This window comes from Crinia signifera, chromosome 4, assembly GCF_055691185.1.
Source record: "Crinia signifera chromosome 4, ASM5569118v1, whole genome shotgun sequence".
Classification (NCBI taxonomy): domain Eukaryota; kingdom Metazoa; phylum Chordata; class Amphibia; order Anura; family Myobatrachidae; genus Crinia; species Crinia signifera.
Window position 1 is genome coordinate 17,258,463 of NC_139220.1, and position 14,386 is coordinate 17,272,848.

The window sequence follows — 14,386 nt, forward strand, 5'->3', positions numbered from 1 at the left end:
TGCGTCTATAGACGCGGTGACAGTTAGGAGATGTCTGCTGTCCCTGACAGCAGACATCCCCCCTCGTCGCATAGGGGGGGCAGGGGTGCCCCCCCCGGTCGGCGATCGCTGTGATTGGCTGTTCAAATCTGAACAGCCAATCACAGCGTTTCCTGTGTTACCGGCGGCTAAGCCGCTCGGTAACACAGAAAACGGTGGTGATCGGTGCAGCACCGATCACCACCGAGCGGCAGCACCCCCCTCCCACCCGCCGGGCACTCACCCGGCAGCAGCAGCAGCTCCCCCGGCTCCACCGCTACGTCCGGAGCGCACGCTGCGCTCCCCTCCTCCCCCCTCCCCCCCGCAGCAGCAGCAGCAGCAGCAGCAGCATCATGCTGCTGCTGCTGGAAAAGTTAAAAATAAAATAAAATAAAAAATAATGTGCAAATGTGTGTGTGTATGTATGTATGTATGTATATATATATATATATATATATATATATATATATATATATATATATATATATATATATATATATATATATATATATATATATATATATATATATGTATGTGTGTGCGTATACCGCACCGATCGCCAGCCCCCCCCCCCCTCCCACCCGGCAGCCCCCCTCCCTCCCACCCACCCGGCTGCCGCAGCGCCAGCACCCCTCCCACCCCCCCGCCAGCCGCAGCGCCAGCCCCCCTCCCAAAGTTGGTGACCAAAATGGGGTCACTTGTGGGGGGGTTCCACTGTATTGGTGCTTCGGGGGTCTTGCTAATGCGACATAGCACCCGCCATTCATTCCACCACCAAAAATCACTCCTTCCCTTCTGAGTCCTGCCATGCACCCAACTGGTATTTTTTGGTCACATGTGAGGCATTGCCGTACCCGGGAGAAATTGGGGCACAGATTTTGGGGTGCTTTGTCTCCTTCATTCCTTGTGAAAATTAAAAATTTTGAGCCAGAACTGCATTTTTGTGTAAAAAATTAAATTTTTTTACACAAAAATGCAGATCTGGCTCAAAATTTTTCATTTTCACAAGGAATGAAGGAGACAAAGCACCCCAAAATCTGTGCCCCAATTTCTCCCGGGTACGGCAATGCCTCACATGTGACCAAAAAATACCAGTTGGGTGCATGGCAGGACTCAGAAGGGAAGGAGTGATTTTTGGATTTTGCAGCACAGATTCTGGTTGAATGACCCCCGAAACACCCATACAGTGGAACCCCCCCACAAGTGACCCCATTTTGCAAACTACACCCCTCAGGGAATTCATCTAGGGGTATAGAGTACATTTCAAACCCCCCGGGGTTTCACCAATTTTGATACAACTGAGCTGTGAAAATGAAAAATTATTTTTTTTCATTTTCACTGCCCAGTTGTACCACAATTGGTGAAACCCCTGGGGGTTTGAAATGTACACTATACCCCTAGATGAATTCCCTGAGGGGTGTAGTTTGCAAAATGGGGTCACTTGTGGGGGGGTTCCTAACTTTTAGCATCTTATGGTGCCTAGAAACCTACATGGTGCCTAAAAATCTCATAAAAAGGAGTCTCCAAAATCAAGTAGGTGCTCCTTCTATTATGAAGCCTGTGGTTTGGTCACCGTGCACACTAGGGCCACATATAGGATATTTATGAAAACCAAAGAATTGGGGGAATCAATTTTTAGTCACATTTCTCTAGTAAAATGTACTGTGTTCCTTAGAAAAATGTATTAAAATTGAAAATCCGAAAAAAAAATGAAATTTTGAAATTTCACCTACACTTTGTTTTAATTCCTGTGAAACACCTAAAGGGTTAACAAACTTCCAAAATGCTGTTTTGAATACTGTGAGGGGTGCAGTTTTTGAAATGGCATCATTTATGGGGGTGTCTCACATACAAGTCCCTCAAAGTCACATCAGAACTGAACTGGTCCCTAAAAAAATCAGTGTTTGAAATTTTCTTGAAAATTTGAGAATTTGCTAGTCATATTTGAAGCCTCCTAGTGTCCAAAAAAATTAAAAGGAAGTTGAAATAATGATTGCAACATAAAGTAGACATATGGGGTGAGATTTAATAGGATGAGATTTTCAGAAAGTGAGAGATTTGGTGAGAAATCTCCAGTTTTTTTAAAGCGGCAATCATTTACACTTCAAAATCAAACTGGTTTAGCAGTGTAAATGATTGCCGCTTTAAAAAAGCTGGAGATTTCTTACTAAATCTCTCACTCTCTGAATCTCTCATCCTATTAAATCTCACCCTACGTCTTTGTTAGTTATTAACTATTTTGAGTGGTATGATTATTTGTCTCACAAGCAGAAAATGTGACATTTTGCATATTGCTAAATTTTCCATTTTTTCACGATATTTTGGTATTTTTCACAAAAAAACACAGACTGTATCGACCCAAATTTACCACTAACTTGAAGTACAATGTGTCACGAGAAAACAATCTCAAAATCACTGGGATAAGTAAAAGCAAAAAAAAGTTATCCCCACTTAAGTGAGACATGTCAGATTTGAAAAAAAGGGCTCTGTCATGAAGGCACAAACTGGCTCTGTCATGAAGGGGTTAATAAAACATATATAATAAAACAATTGATGTGCCCTCCATTGGTCACTACTGGTTTTTGCACTTTTCTTTAGTTAGGCAGATGTATGTAAGGCAGTTCATGCAATAGTATGACAGTCTCACCACTTGTAGGGATTTTTCCAAATAAGGGTCCGTTGTCCTCACTATTATGCGGAGAGAAGTTTGCAAAAAGAATTTCTTTAGAACGCCGCTGAAGGAATATCGAGGACCTTGGTGGAGCTTCCCAGTTATAGGTGTCCTGTAATGGGTGTGCAGGTGGTCAGTATTGCCAGGGTTGGTGCTGGTTTTGAAAGGCACCAAGTTTTTGCCAGAGGTCAGGATTCAAAGTGCTTGTGCAGTGCCAGGGAGAGGTAAGTATGCGGTCCCTCCGACGCGTTTCGCTGAATTAATCAGCTTTTTTTTCAAGGTGACCTTGAAAAAGCTGATTCTCTGCATAATAGTGAGGACAACGGACCTTTATTTGGAAAAATCCCTACAAGTGGTGAGACTGTCATACTATTGCATGAACATCAATTGTTTTATTATATATGTTTTATTAATATTGTTCTTATTATAAACCTTTTTAACTATTATTGAATAAATGTACCAATATTCCAATCCCCATGTTCTTTTCAATTAGCGCTGCCTATACATTTATTGTATTTTGTTTTATCTCCAATATAACCTGTTTTCTCGCCATGTTATTGCTCATTTCTGGAGGGATGCTATGAAGTCCTGCCCTCGATCTGGGCAACCACAGCTGTAATCCACCCAACCAGGAATACATTCTGAAGAAGACACACCCACTTTACAATAGGCCACACCCTCTTGTAAAATACCCCCCCCATAATATCAGACTGTCTTACCAAAATTGCAAAACCTCCATGGCCAAGTAGCCAGCAAGCATAGATTCCAGTGTAAAGGTTGATGGTGTCCAGGCCGACAAGTCAAAAGGTCAACCGGTAAAAGTAGGCGGTGCTTAAGGTCAACCGGTAGAAAATGTCAAAAGATCAACAAGTTATTTGTGTTTGTTTCAACCTTTTTGCTTCATTTACCATAATTGGGCCTAGTAACGGGCTTCACCTTACCTGTAGCGTGGTGAGTGTTGCGAGTCCGCCGCGATATATGTTTGCACTAATTGTGGCCACATATGAAGTAACATACAAAATGACACCCCAAACAAACTTTCAAATCATGCTGTACATGATGATTTTGAGAAAATGGAAGATTTCTGGAAACTTCTAAAAAAAAAAAAAGGGGAGGTGACCATATCGTCCAATAGGGCTCTAGCTATCGTATATCTTATGCCTCTTATGCGGGGTACACACCAGGACGACCCGCTCACGATGTGCATCGTGAGCGGGTCGTCAGTGTCTCGTCCGACCCGCTCACGGGTGCACCGTGAGCGGGTCCGATCCGATGGCGACCCGCACCCGGCTGTATGGTCGTCATTGAGATCCTACCTGCAGCAGGTAGGTTTTCAATAACGACCGACCCGCGGGACCGCGCATGGTATCGGTATCGGTCCACACCAGGTCAGAAAAGGGCCCAATCAGCACACAATCTACATCCAATTGATCGGAATTGGATCTAGATTGTGGGGATCGGGCCCTAGTCGTCCTGGTGTGTACCCAGCATAAGAAAATAACTAAAATCTGATTGGTTTTACTCGTTTTTAACAGTATATTGCAGGCTTGCTGCCAACGGTTAGGATAAAAGCTAGGACAGACACTTATGGATTATTACAAAACCACATAACCGGTGTGTGGTGAGCAGCACATCTCCTGCCCAGCGCTGCCAGGCTACTGGCGCAGCGCCCTCACTTACCACTGTCTGCGCAGCGGGCACCTTAGTCTAGGTGTCTGCATTGTGATGTTCTCATCCACTGCCTGTCCTGTCCCATAGCAGCCTGTCCCCTGTTGTATAGGCTGCCTCCTGTTTTTACTGCCAGGTCCCCAGCTGTCTTCAGCCCTCCAGCTTGCTCAGCCCCTCTGCCTCACTCCACCGTCACGGTGTCAGAAATAACCTGGGCTGACGACTGCTCTCGTCCTTGTACACCAGCCGTCCACACTGCTGACCCCAGGCTGGGATCACCATGTCCGGGCTCCTGTGCAGGAAACGCAAGAAGGAGGCCAGCGGCGCAAGCGAGACAGGTTTGGACTTTTTGGTCTTGTGGTTCCTGGTTTGGACTGGGTGCAGGGATAGAGGTGCTAGCTGCCATGCTGGCTGGGGATAGCACATGGCAGGGCTAAGCTGGCATCTGTATTGTTTATCTTGTGATCGATGGTTAGATCTGACGCAGTAGGGGTTGTTGTATTGTTGTCCGTTTCGGTGCATATCTGGTCGTTTTTTTTGTCAGACCTAATGCTGTAATCAAATATGTGTTCTGTAATCATTTTATTCCAGTGCCTATTCTTATTATTTATCATTATTATCCATTACTTATATGGTGCCACAAGGGGCCTGCAGAGCCCAATTTCAGACTATCAATGTACAATACTATGGGCCAGATGTACTAAGCTTGAAAAGTGATAAAAGGGAGAGTGATAAACAGCCAGCCAATCAGCTCCTGCCTGACATTTTTCAAACACAGCCTGTGACATGACAATTAAGAGCTGATTGGCTGGTGGTTTATCACTCTCCCTTTTTATCACTTTTCAAGCTTAGCACATCTCGCCCCTAGATCTTCTCTGCAACATTCATTCTAATGCTGGGTACACACCAAAACGATTTTGGCACAATCCCATCAATCTGGATCCAATTCAGACTGATTGGATGCAGATTTGGTCAAAATCGTTTGGTTGGATCTGAATCCGATCCTACCTGCTGCAGGTAGGATCTGTAAAAGATCCATTCATCTGAATACAGAGGGGATCAGATCGTATGCAAATCGTACGATCTGAATTGCATACGATTTGCATCCAATCCAAATCGTTTTTGTGTGTACCCAGCATTACTGGCTGTGAATATTTATAAATACCTTGGGGGAGATTTATCAAGGCTTGGAGAGAGAGAGGGAGAGAGATAGCATCCACCAATCAGCTTATCACTGTCATGTTACAGACTGGGTTTGAAAAATGTCAGGAGCTGATTGGTACGTTATCTCCGAGCTTTTATATATTTCCCCAAATATTTTATATACGCTCAAAATTAAATCTGATATCTTATTTATTTTTTTGCCAGTGACCGATCTCCAGGAAGAGGGCAAAAATGCCATCAACGCTCCCATGTCTCCGACCCCCATTGACATCCACCCGGAAGACACCTTGCTCGGTACCATTTAACTCATTATTACATTTAAAGTAACCCTATGGATAGAATGTCTATTTTCTGTTGGTCTCATGTAAATTGTAAGGTAGGACTGTACTAGACATTTGCCTGGTCTCGGTGATGGTGCTTACAGAACGTCCAGTCTCATGTGATTATCGCCACACTACAGTAGCACAAATAGCCTAATGGCGATATTAGTGATATCATTGGGGGACGGGGTCCGGAAATATGTACAAAACTATAACCAAAGTATCAGTACTAACCCTCAGGCTGCCTATAGCCGGGAGAATTGGGGTCACTTTAGACCAGTGGTGTCAAACTCTTGTCCCTCCAGCTGTTAAGGAACTACACATCCCAGCATGCCCTGCCACAGTTTTAGCAATCCATTATATAAAAACTGTGGCAGGGCATGATGGGATGTGTAGTTCCACAACAGCTGTTGGCCTGTGAGTTTGACACCACTGCTTTAGACTATCTAGGACATATAGGGCCTTATTTTGGTTCATTCTTTCTGACAAAATCCTTCTTAGATGGACAAAACCATGTGCACTGCAGGGGGGGCAGATGTAACATGTGCAGAGAGAGTTAGATTTGGGTGAGTAATTTTGTTTCTGTGCAGGGAAAATACTGACTGCTTTATTTTTACACTGCAATATAGATCTCACTTTGAAGTAAAACCCCACCCAAATCTAATTCTCTCTGCACATGTTACTTCTGCCCCACCTGCAGTGCACATGGTTTTGCCCATCTAAGAAGGATTTTGTCAGAAAGAATGAACCAAAATAAGGCCCATAGTCCCCTAGACATAGACACAAGTAACCACGGAGAGGTGTCAGCTAAGTGTCCTTACCTCCCATAGTTCCAGCTGTTTGTACAGTTGCTCTGGGTCCTGTCTGTGACACCCTGGCTAGATGACTTGTGTTGCAGTAATGATCAGCATTTGTGCTGCAGTAGAATATGCTTCCTGCGTTAAGCAAGCACGGGAAGACAGCGGGAGGACAAACTTTACTGTGACCGGTCAGGGACAAATGTAGGGTTTATAACGAAGGGGGGAGGGGGTATATATTGGTGCGTTTGTATAGAGTGAACAAGCCCTGCCAGGGATACAAGCCCTGCCAGATCTGTACTACATAGTACAGTGAACAAGCCCTGCCAGATCTGTACTACATAGTACAGTGAACAAGCCCTGCCAGATCTGTACTATATAATCTTGCCTGCACAGTCTGTTTTTCTATCCGTTTCCGATGTCGCGGGACCGCGCATCGGGATCGAATGCATTCGATTTCCGTTCTATTTTGCTTATATAATATAAGAATAGAAATATTGATGAAATCTAATAGGGCGTAAACGCGGTTAGATTGAATTTTACTATATAGTCTAAATCGGTTGTGTACACCACGTCATGCAATTTGATCCCGATCGAATTGGGACTGAATTGAAAAGGAATCGCACCGTGTGTACACCCTATTACTAGTGTAGCTTAACCCATATTTACCTACATTTACGGGCTCTCCAAGAGAAGCTACTACAGGACACTTGGGGGGCAGGGCTGGGTTGGCTCACCGCTAAAATGTCGCAATTCGCAGATCTGCGGGGAGGAAATGAGGAATGACCCAAATTCACGTAGTTTGCCCCTGTCCCCTCTTATGGACCTACAAATCCCAGGTATAATCTCCCCGTCCTGCCCGCTTCCCTAGGGAGATTTGGCCACTACCCGCAACTTGCAAGAGAGTCGGCAAGTGTGGAAAAACCTCTCCTTTACAGGCACCTGTGATGGGACTACACATTTATATATACTGTATATTCTAATGCTTCTGTTGTATGTAGACTCCGGGGCTGTGACTGCATTGTCACTTGACCATGATGAATACTTTCCAGTGATCTGTTGCCCTTCCTGTACTTCCATTATCTTTGCATTGCCAGTGAGAGGTGAGGAGCAGCTGCGGTCATGTCTCTAACTTGTTCCCTGTTTTCTGATCACACAGAGGAGAATGAGGAACGTACCATGATAGACCCCAATTCCAAAGAAGACCCCAAATTCAAAGAACTTTTAAAGGTAAAGAGACCGCATCTGTTGCGCAGCAGCAGCGCGGTCCTGATTTAACACTTTCCTCTTTGTGATTAACTATCGGTGCGCTGGTTGCTTTCGGGTGTAGGGGGTCATTCTGGTTGACTTGCAAATCTGCGAATCTCGCAGCTTTGCGAGTCCACTAAACGGCGCCCACCCGCCGTTCGTACGCCGATTTTTCTCCTCATGCATGCGAATGGATGTTTTGCCTAAACCCCATCCATTCGCAACCTTGCATGCAGGGACGAAATCATTCGATAGTTCGACCATCAAATGATTTCTCAAGCGCTTGCAAAGGGTTCCCCTTCTTCATTCACATAAGCCCCTATAGATCAAACCTTCTCCATTATTCCTGTCTCCCGTTTCGTGCTCCAGCCGCGATATTGCTAGATATGATCTGAGAACAATTTGTCTCTCTGGTTGTGTTGGGTGTCTGACCGCAGTGATCTGTTCTATAATCCAGTAATCTGTACAATGCCAGGCTGTTATCTCGTGGTAGGCGGCAGGCGGCACTTACAACGTACTCACATGACATGATCGGAAAGTTACTTAGCAGCGTGTGATCGTCATAAGATGGTGACTGACTGCAGATGCTAAATGTTGACACTGTATGCTGGCACTTGTAGTTCCACAGCATTTCAAAGCTGCCACAATCTTTTATGCTTTTATGACTAGCGAATTTCGCTACTGACTCTTGGAGTGTGAATAGGTCTCATTGTAAGCTGGATCCTCATCTCATGATATCAGGCCGGCGTACGTGCGGGGGCGATGGGTTACACAGCCCAGGCGTCGTGCTGTCCACTCCTCTCCTCTGTCCGGCTGTGAGTGAGGGGGGGGAGGAGCGAACCGCCACAGCGATGTGTAGGCAGAGTCAGGTGACTTGTGACCCACTGGCCTTGTTGCCAGGTCTGTGAGTGGCGCCAGCACCAGAGACAGCAGACGGGGGGAGGTCTTGGGTTGACCCACATTATATCGAACACCCGACACTTCACTCTAGTAATATACTACTGGATTAGTGAATAACGCAGTCCCACGTCAAGGATTCTGTTTGCATCTACAGGTCCTTATAGACTGGATTAATGAGGTGCTAGTGGAGGAACGGATCATCGTGAAGAATCTGGAAGAAGATTTCTATGACGGACAAGTCCTACAGAAGCTTCTAGGTGAGTCGCCATGGAAACACAGGGGGGGTTCCAGCCTTCCAGAGGTTGTACGGCGATGAATTGTCCCATCCTCATTCGTTCCCGCTTGTCCGAGCAGCTGCTTTCTTACAATTTAAGTTTCCTGTGGAATGCTGCCATATTTCAGGAAATGTCTGATATACCTCAAGTCACTGACTGGGATCAATGAAACAATTGACCGCAACAGATGACAACGCAGATGACAACGCAGGCAATTCTCATCTTAAACAAGTTTATATTTCAGATAAAAAAGGACAATACGAGTGGGTGATGGTAACATTCTCATTTCAATGAAGTGTTATATGTATAGAGCAATCCAAATACCTGTAATATATCTGTGATTCTCCCTGTACACTGTGAAGGTGATATAGGGGCAGATGTATTAAGCCTTAACAAGAGATAAATGCAAGAATGAGAAGGAGAGATAAACGTCCAGCCAATCACCTGCTAACTGCCATGTTACAGTCTGTGTTTGTCAGTAAAAGTCAGTAAGGAGCTGATTGGTTGGATGTTTATCTCTCTTTATCACCCTTGCATTTATCTCTTGTTAAGGCTTAATACATCTGCCCCATAGTTGCATATTCCACAAATCCTTATTCACCCCGTAATAATGCTGACTTTCCTGTATAATAGTACAGTATAGAATCTGGAGCTTTGCATCCAGTTATTCCTTGGACTTAAACCACAGGATCGGTAGAGCAGCGGTTTGTGTTCTGGAACCTTTAATTACGTTGGCGTGCTCCTTGTTCCTGGGCATTAGTGACGACGTAGGGTAGGACAGCATTATGCTTAAGCTAGGGCAGAGGGTTTATTTCAGTGTCAATTAACAGTTTGTGGTCTGAATCAATATTGGCCCAGTACTGCCTCCATTCCCCTCCTCAGATCATGTCACTGCCCCTGTCACATGCAGCCCTGTCCTCACTGACCCATCACTCATCTCCTGATATACTCTGTGCTGCTGGGGATCCTGCTCCTCCCACTATATAACTCTCTGTCTGTGGCTTCCTGCTGCCTCCATTCCCCTCCTCACATCATGTCACTGTCCCTGTCACATGCAGCCCTGTCCTCACTGACACATCACTTATCTCCTGATATACTCTGTGCTGCTGGGGACCCTGCTCCTCAGAATGGAGGCAGCAGGAAGCATCAAACTAATTTGCTGCTACAGAACAATGTACTAAATATGTGGACATAACTCATCTTAAATGTTGATATTTGATCTTCCGATTATTAGGAAAATTTGAAAAAAAAAAAAATGAAGAGGTGATGTTGCTCACAGCAACCAATCAGAGTCTATGTAACACTTCTGTGACGCAATAGAGATTTTAATTTTTGTATTCTACTTTAAATTACTATATTGCAATAAAATAAGTTCCTTACTATTTTGGGTGTGGGACAATCACTTAAAAATCTGGAATTTTATTTTCCTAGTTGCAATTGCCAAATACCTTTTCGTAAATGGGTTCCTGCAGTCCCACCAATACCCCCCCCCCCCCCCCAAATCCTATTAGTGCATCGCATTCCATTTCCCAAGTCGTCTATGTTAGTGCAGCCCCAGCAGTGGGGGTGCTGATGCCCTTACTATGCATGCTCTCCTGGCGTGCTCCTATAACTACCATAATGGAAGTGCGCTGATATGTGGGTGGAGGGTTAGAAAGTAGCGTGCCTTCATAGCAGAGAGCCCCATGTGATTGTTCACACCCCCACCCCCCCAGCATAGTAGAACAATGTATCTTCTTATATCCTTTTGTCTTCATTTTTGGTCTTTTTTTTTGTTGTTGTTTTAATTGTGTCAATTGCAGAGAAACTGGCAAACCGCAAGCTGAACGTGGCAGAGGTGACTCAGTCTGAGATCGGGCAGAAACAGAAGCTGCAGACCATCCTGGATGATATACAAGAGTTCCTAAGACCGCAGGGATGGGCGATACGGTGGAACATTGACTGTGAGTCCAGGAAAATATTCCTCCTGATAATAACTGGCTGCATGTCGGGCAATGGTCCGCACGCTGTGGGGCGTATGCAGGGGGGGAGCTACGGGTAATGGTCCGCACGCTGTGGGGCGTATGCAGGGGAGGAGCTACGGGTAATGGTCCGCACACTGTGGGGCATATGCAGGGGAGGAGCTACGGGTAATGGTCCCCACACTGTGGGGCGTATGCAGGGGAGGAGCTACGGGTAATGGTCCGCACACTGTGGGGCGTATGCAGGGGAGGAGCTACGGGTAATGGTCCGCACACTGTGGGGCGTATGCAGGGGAGGAGCTACGGGTAATGGTCCGCACACTGTGGGGCGTATGTAGGGGAGGAGCTACGGGTAATGGTCCGCACACTGTGGGGCGTATGCAGGGGAGGAGCTACGGGTAATGGTCCGCACGCTGTGGGGCGTATGCAGGGGGGGAGTGTTAATGGCGATTAAATATGACCAAAGAAACAATAAGTGAAAAGCGCGAGTTACGTATTAAGTCCGTAACCAGCGTACCCTTTATGCCTAGCTACGTGCGAACAAAACGTAGCGCAGCGTAGCGTACCTTTATCGTGTATTATACACCAAAGAACCAATACCTTAATAAGAGATCCTTTCGCAGTACTTTGACTCTGATCTGCGAATATACCTTTTAAGGGCAGAGTCCGTAATAAACCTTTATCGCTAAATGCGAATAACAGACACAACCACGGTATAGAAGTATGGAGATAGGAACTCCACAAAAAGATGTATTTAAGTCCCTAATGGACAAAAGGGGGTTACAGAAATAGAAAATACAGGTATAACAAGTTATACAATAGTCTAACAAAGTATATACTATACAGGCTCTACTAAGGGAAGAAAAACAGATACAAGACACAATCAGCCAACAATACACTAAGGATAAATACCGTTAAATGCAACCGTTTACCGTCTCATCAAATATGCGAAGCGCAGTCCGGTCAGAGCTCGCTATCGTTCAGGGATGAACTATAGCCCGGTGGATAGTCAGGGAAAGGTAGATGTGCCGAAGTGACCGGGCAGCCCTGGGTCACCTATCTTATAGGGTCAGAAGGGGGAGGTCAAAGGCCATTCCCATTGGTCAGAGATCGTATGTCAGGTCCACTGTGATTGGGGGTAAGATGATACAACTGGTTTGACTAGGTGCAGGGGAGTGAACTTTAAGAGTCCTTTGTTTGATGGTTTCGGCGTCAGCAGTGATAAGAACCAGTTTCATCCAGATTCCTTTGTTACATACTTTCAACAGAAACTGTCTCTGGAATATGGATTATGTCCATAACTATCGGGCCGTGTATATTGCGAAATATTCGCAATGACCGGAATACTTCGCACAATGAACGGAACGGAACGGTACTAAACATGATACAGACAGATGTATGCAGGGCTAACTAAGCTATGTGTGGCGTTCTAAACCTTTAACTACATTTTACTTAGTGTCAGTATGTATTTATGAATTTATGTGTGATAGTATGGCTACTCTTCTGGTCCACTTTGTCACACATACTCGGGTATGGAAACTTTATTTGCGCAACTCTGCGAACCAAAATGGCGGCCATACTATCCTAAAATGGCGTGTGTGCAACTAGACTTCCACAGTCCACCCTTTAACAGTAAATATAAAACTGTTACATTACAAAACATTTTACACGACAATACAGAAATTCATAATCCTGACAAAGAAATTGGGATCCATGAAATAAACATATAAGGGGAGTAAACCATCTGCTCTTGGCCGATCCAGGATCACGGATAAACGATGGGCCGCATTTATCGAACAATCTACTCAGGGTCACGAAGGATAATGTACAATTTTGGGATAAAAATAAAAACAGGGGAGGTTACAACATATACACGTTCACAATTATGGTTTCTTTAAAGGGAGGTGGTTTCAATTCTAGGGTCATATACCAAACCCTGGTCTTCCTCTGCATCTCTCGTTCTTACACTCATGATTTCGGTACGTTTTGTCCTTCCCCGGGTCATCACCTTTAAACATTTGAACAGCAGCACAAAGACTATGATGGCACCACCGATACAGAGAAGGAGTTTTCCTATGCTAGCTATGATTCCTTGCGCCCATTCTCCTAAACCGGAGAACCAGTGCATTGGATTCAACCAGGAGGTCCATTCGCTAACTTTTTTACCTATTTCTGCCAGGCTGATATTATGTTCCCTTCTAAATTCCCATTTAAGCTGAAGAATCTCATCCATCCGATGATCGATGATTTCTTCTGGGTCTTCAGTTTTGTTGGTGATATATGTACAACATTTCACCCCAAACTGTGTAGAGAGGGTGACACAATATCCTCCTGTCATAGCTGTCAGATAGTTCAACACCATCCGATGTTGGACTAGCTCTCTTTTATATGCTTGCAACTCCTTCCCAGTGTATCTAAAAGTGTCATCATAAATCTCAGTGATTGTTATCTACCAAGCTGGCTAATGCTTGTATATACTTAAAATTTATGACTCCTCTGGCGGTATGGGTGATATCTAATGCAATGAGAAGTTGGATACCGAATGACTCGTGTATCATTTCAGAAGCTAGGGGTTCTTTCCTGATTGTTAAATCCCTTTTATGGATTTGATCATAATGGGTATGAGTGTAAGGAGGAGGTATGCCTCTGTGTATGCTCACCATCTCATCATGGGTGAGGGTCATCACTTCAGGTAACACTCTGCCTAGGTAACAAATTCCAACGTAGTTCATGGAGAGCCATTTGTACGCCCTTCTACCACAAATGTAATAAACGTCGTCAGGGAGAAAATAAGGGACAGAGTATTTCATGATCTTTTCACACATTATCCATAAGAACATTCCCGTCCCCTGCTCCCTGACTTGTTTCTGGCTGTAGGGTCATATTACAGTAGTCGGCTGATACTCTGCCGGCCATCATTTTACTTTTCTTCACCGTGTAGACATATTTATAGTGTCTCCCACTGGTTCGGATTTTTAACAATAATTCCTTATCAATAGGCTCTCCATCTGGACGCTGGGAGTAAGTTATTGTCTGGTTGTGCCATGTCACTTCCCAAGTACCAATCGTTCTGGAACTAGAGAAGTTCATACATACCAGGGATTTGTCCACTTGGTATGGATGTAATCTAAGACTAGGGGACCTGGTATACAGGTATCTCTTATCCAGTGGCCTCCCCTTATTTAATACGCTTATCTCTGAAATATTAAGCGGGTATGGGACTAGGCCTACACTACTCCTTTTATGTAACACTTGTGAACACACCCAGCATTCTGTTTGGTTTAAGACCTTACCCACTAGTGAGTGGTAATCACTCAAAGGATGTCGGCCTGTAGTTGCCTTACTTGTCGACTGACATCGCTGG

At 44.8% G+C, this 14,386-nt stretch overlaps 1 protein-coding gene across 2 annotated transcripts in view; it reads left to right on the forward strand.

The window, feature by feature from the left end:
- The window catches only part of PARVB (parvin beta), a 50,824-nt gene that overhangs the window by 10,736 nt on the left and 25,702 nt on the right, over positions 1-14,386 (forward strand). For both annotated transcript variants that reach the window (XM_083181261.1, XM_083181262.1), the window contains exons 2-5: positions 5,726-5,815; positions 7,798-7,868; positions 8,941-9,043; positions 10,864-11,004. In XM_083181261.1, coding sequence (XP_083037387.1) covers positions 5,726-5,815; positions 7,798-7,868; positions 8,941-9,043; positions 10,864-11,004 — 405 coding nt within the window. The remainder of the gene's footprint in view (positions 1-5,725; positions 5,816-7,797; positions 7,869-8,940; positions 9,044-10,863; positions 11,005-14,386) is intronic.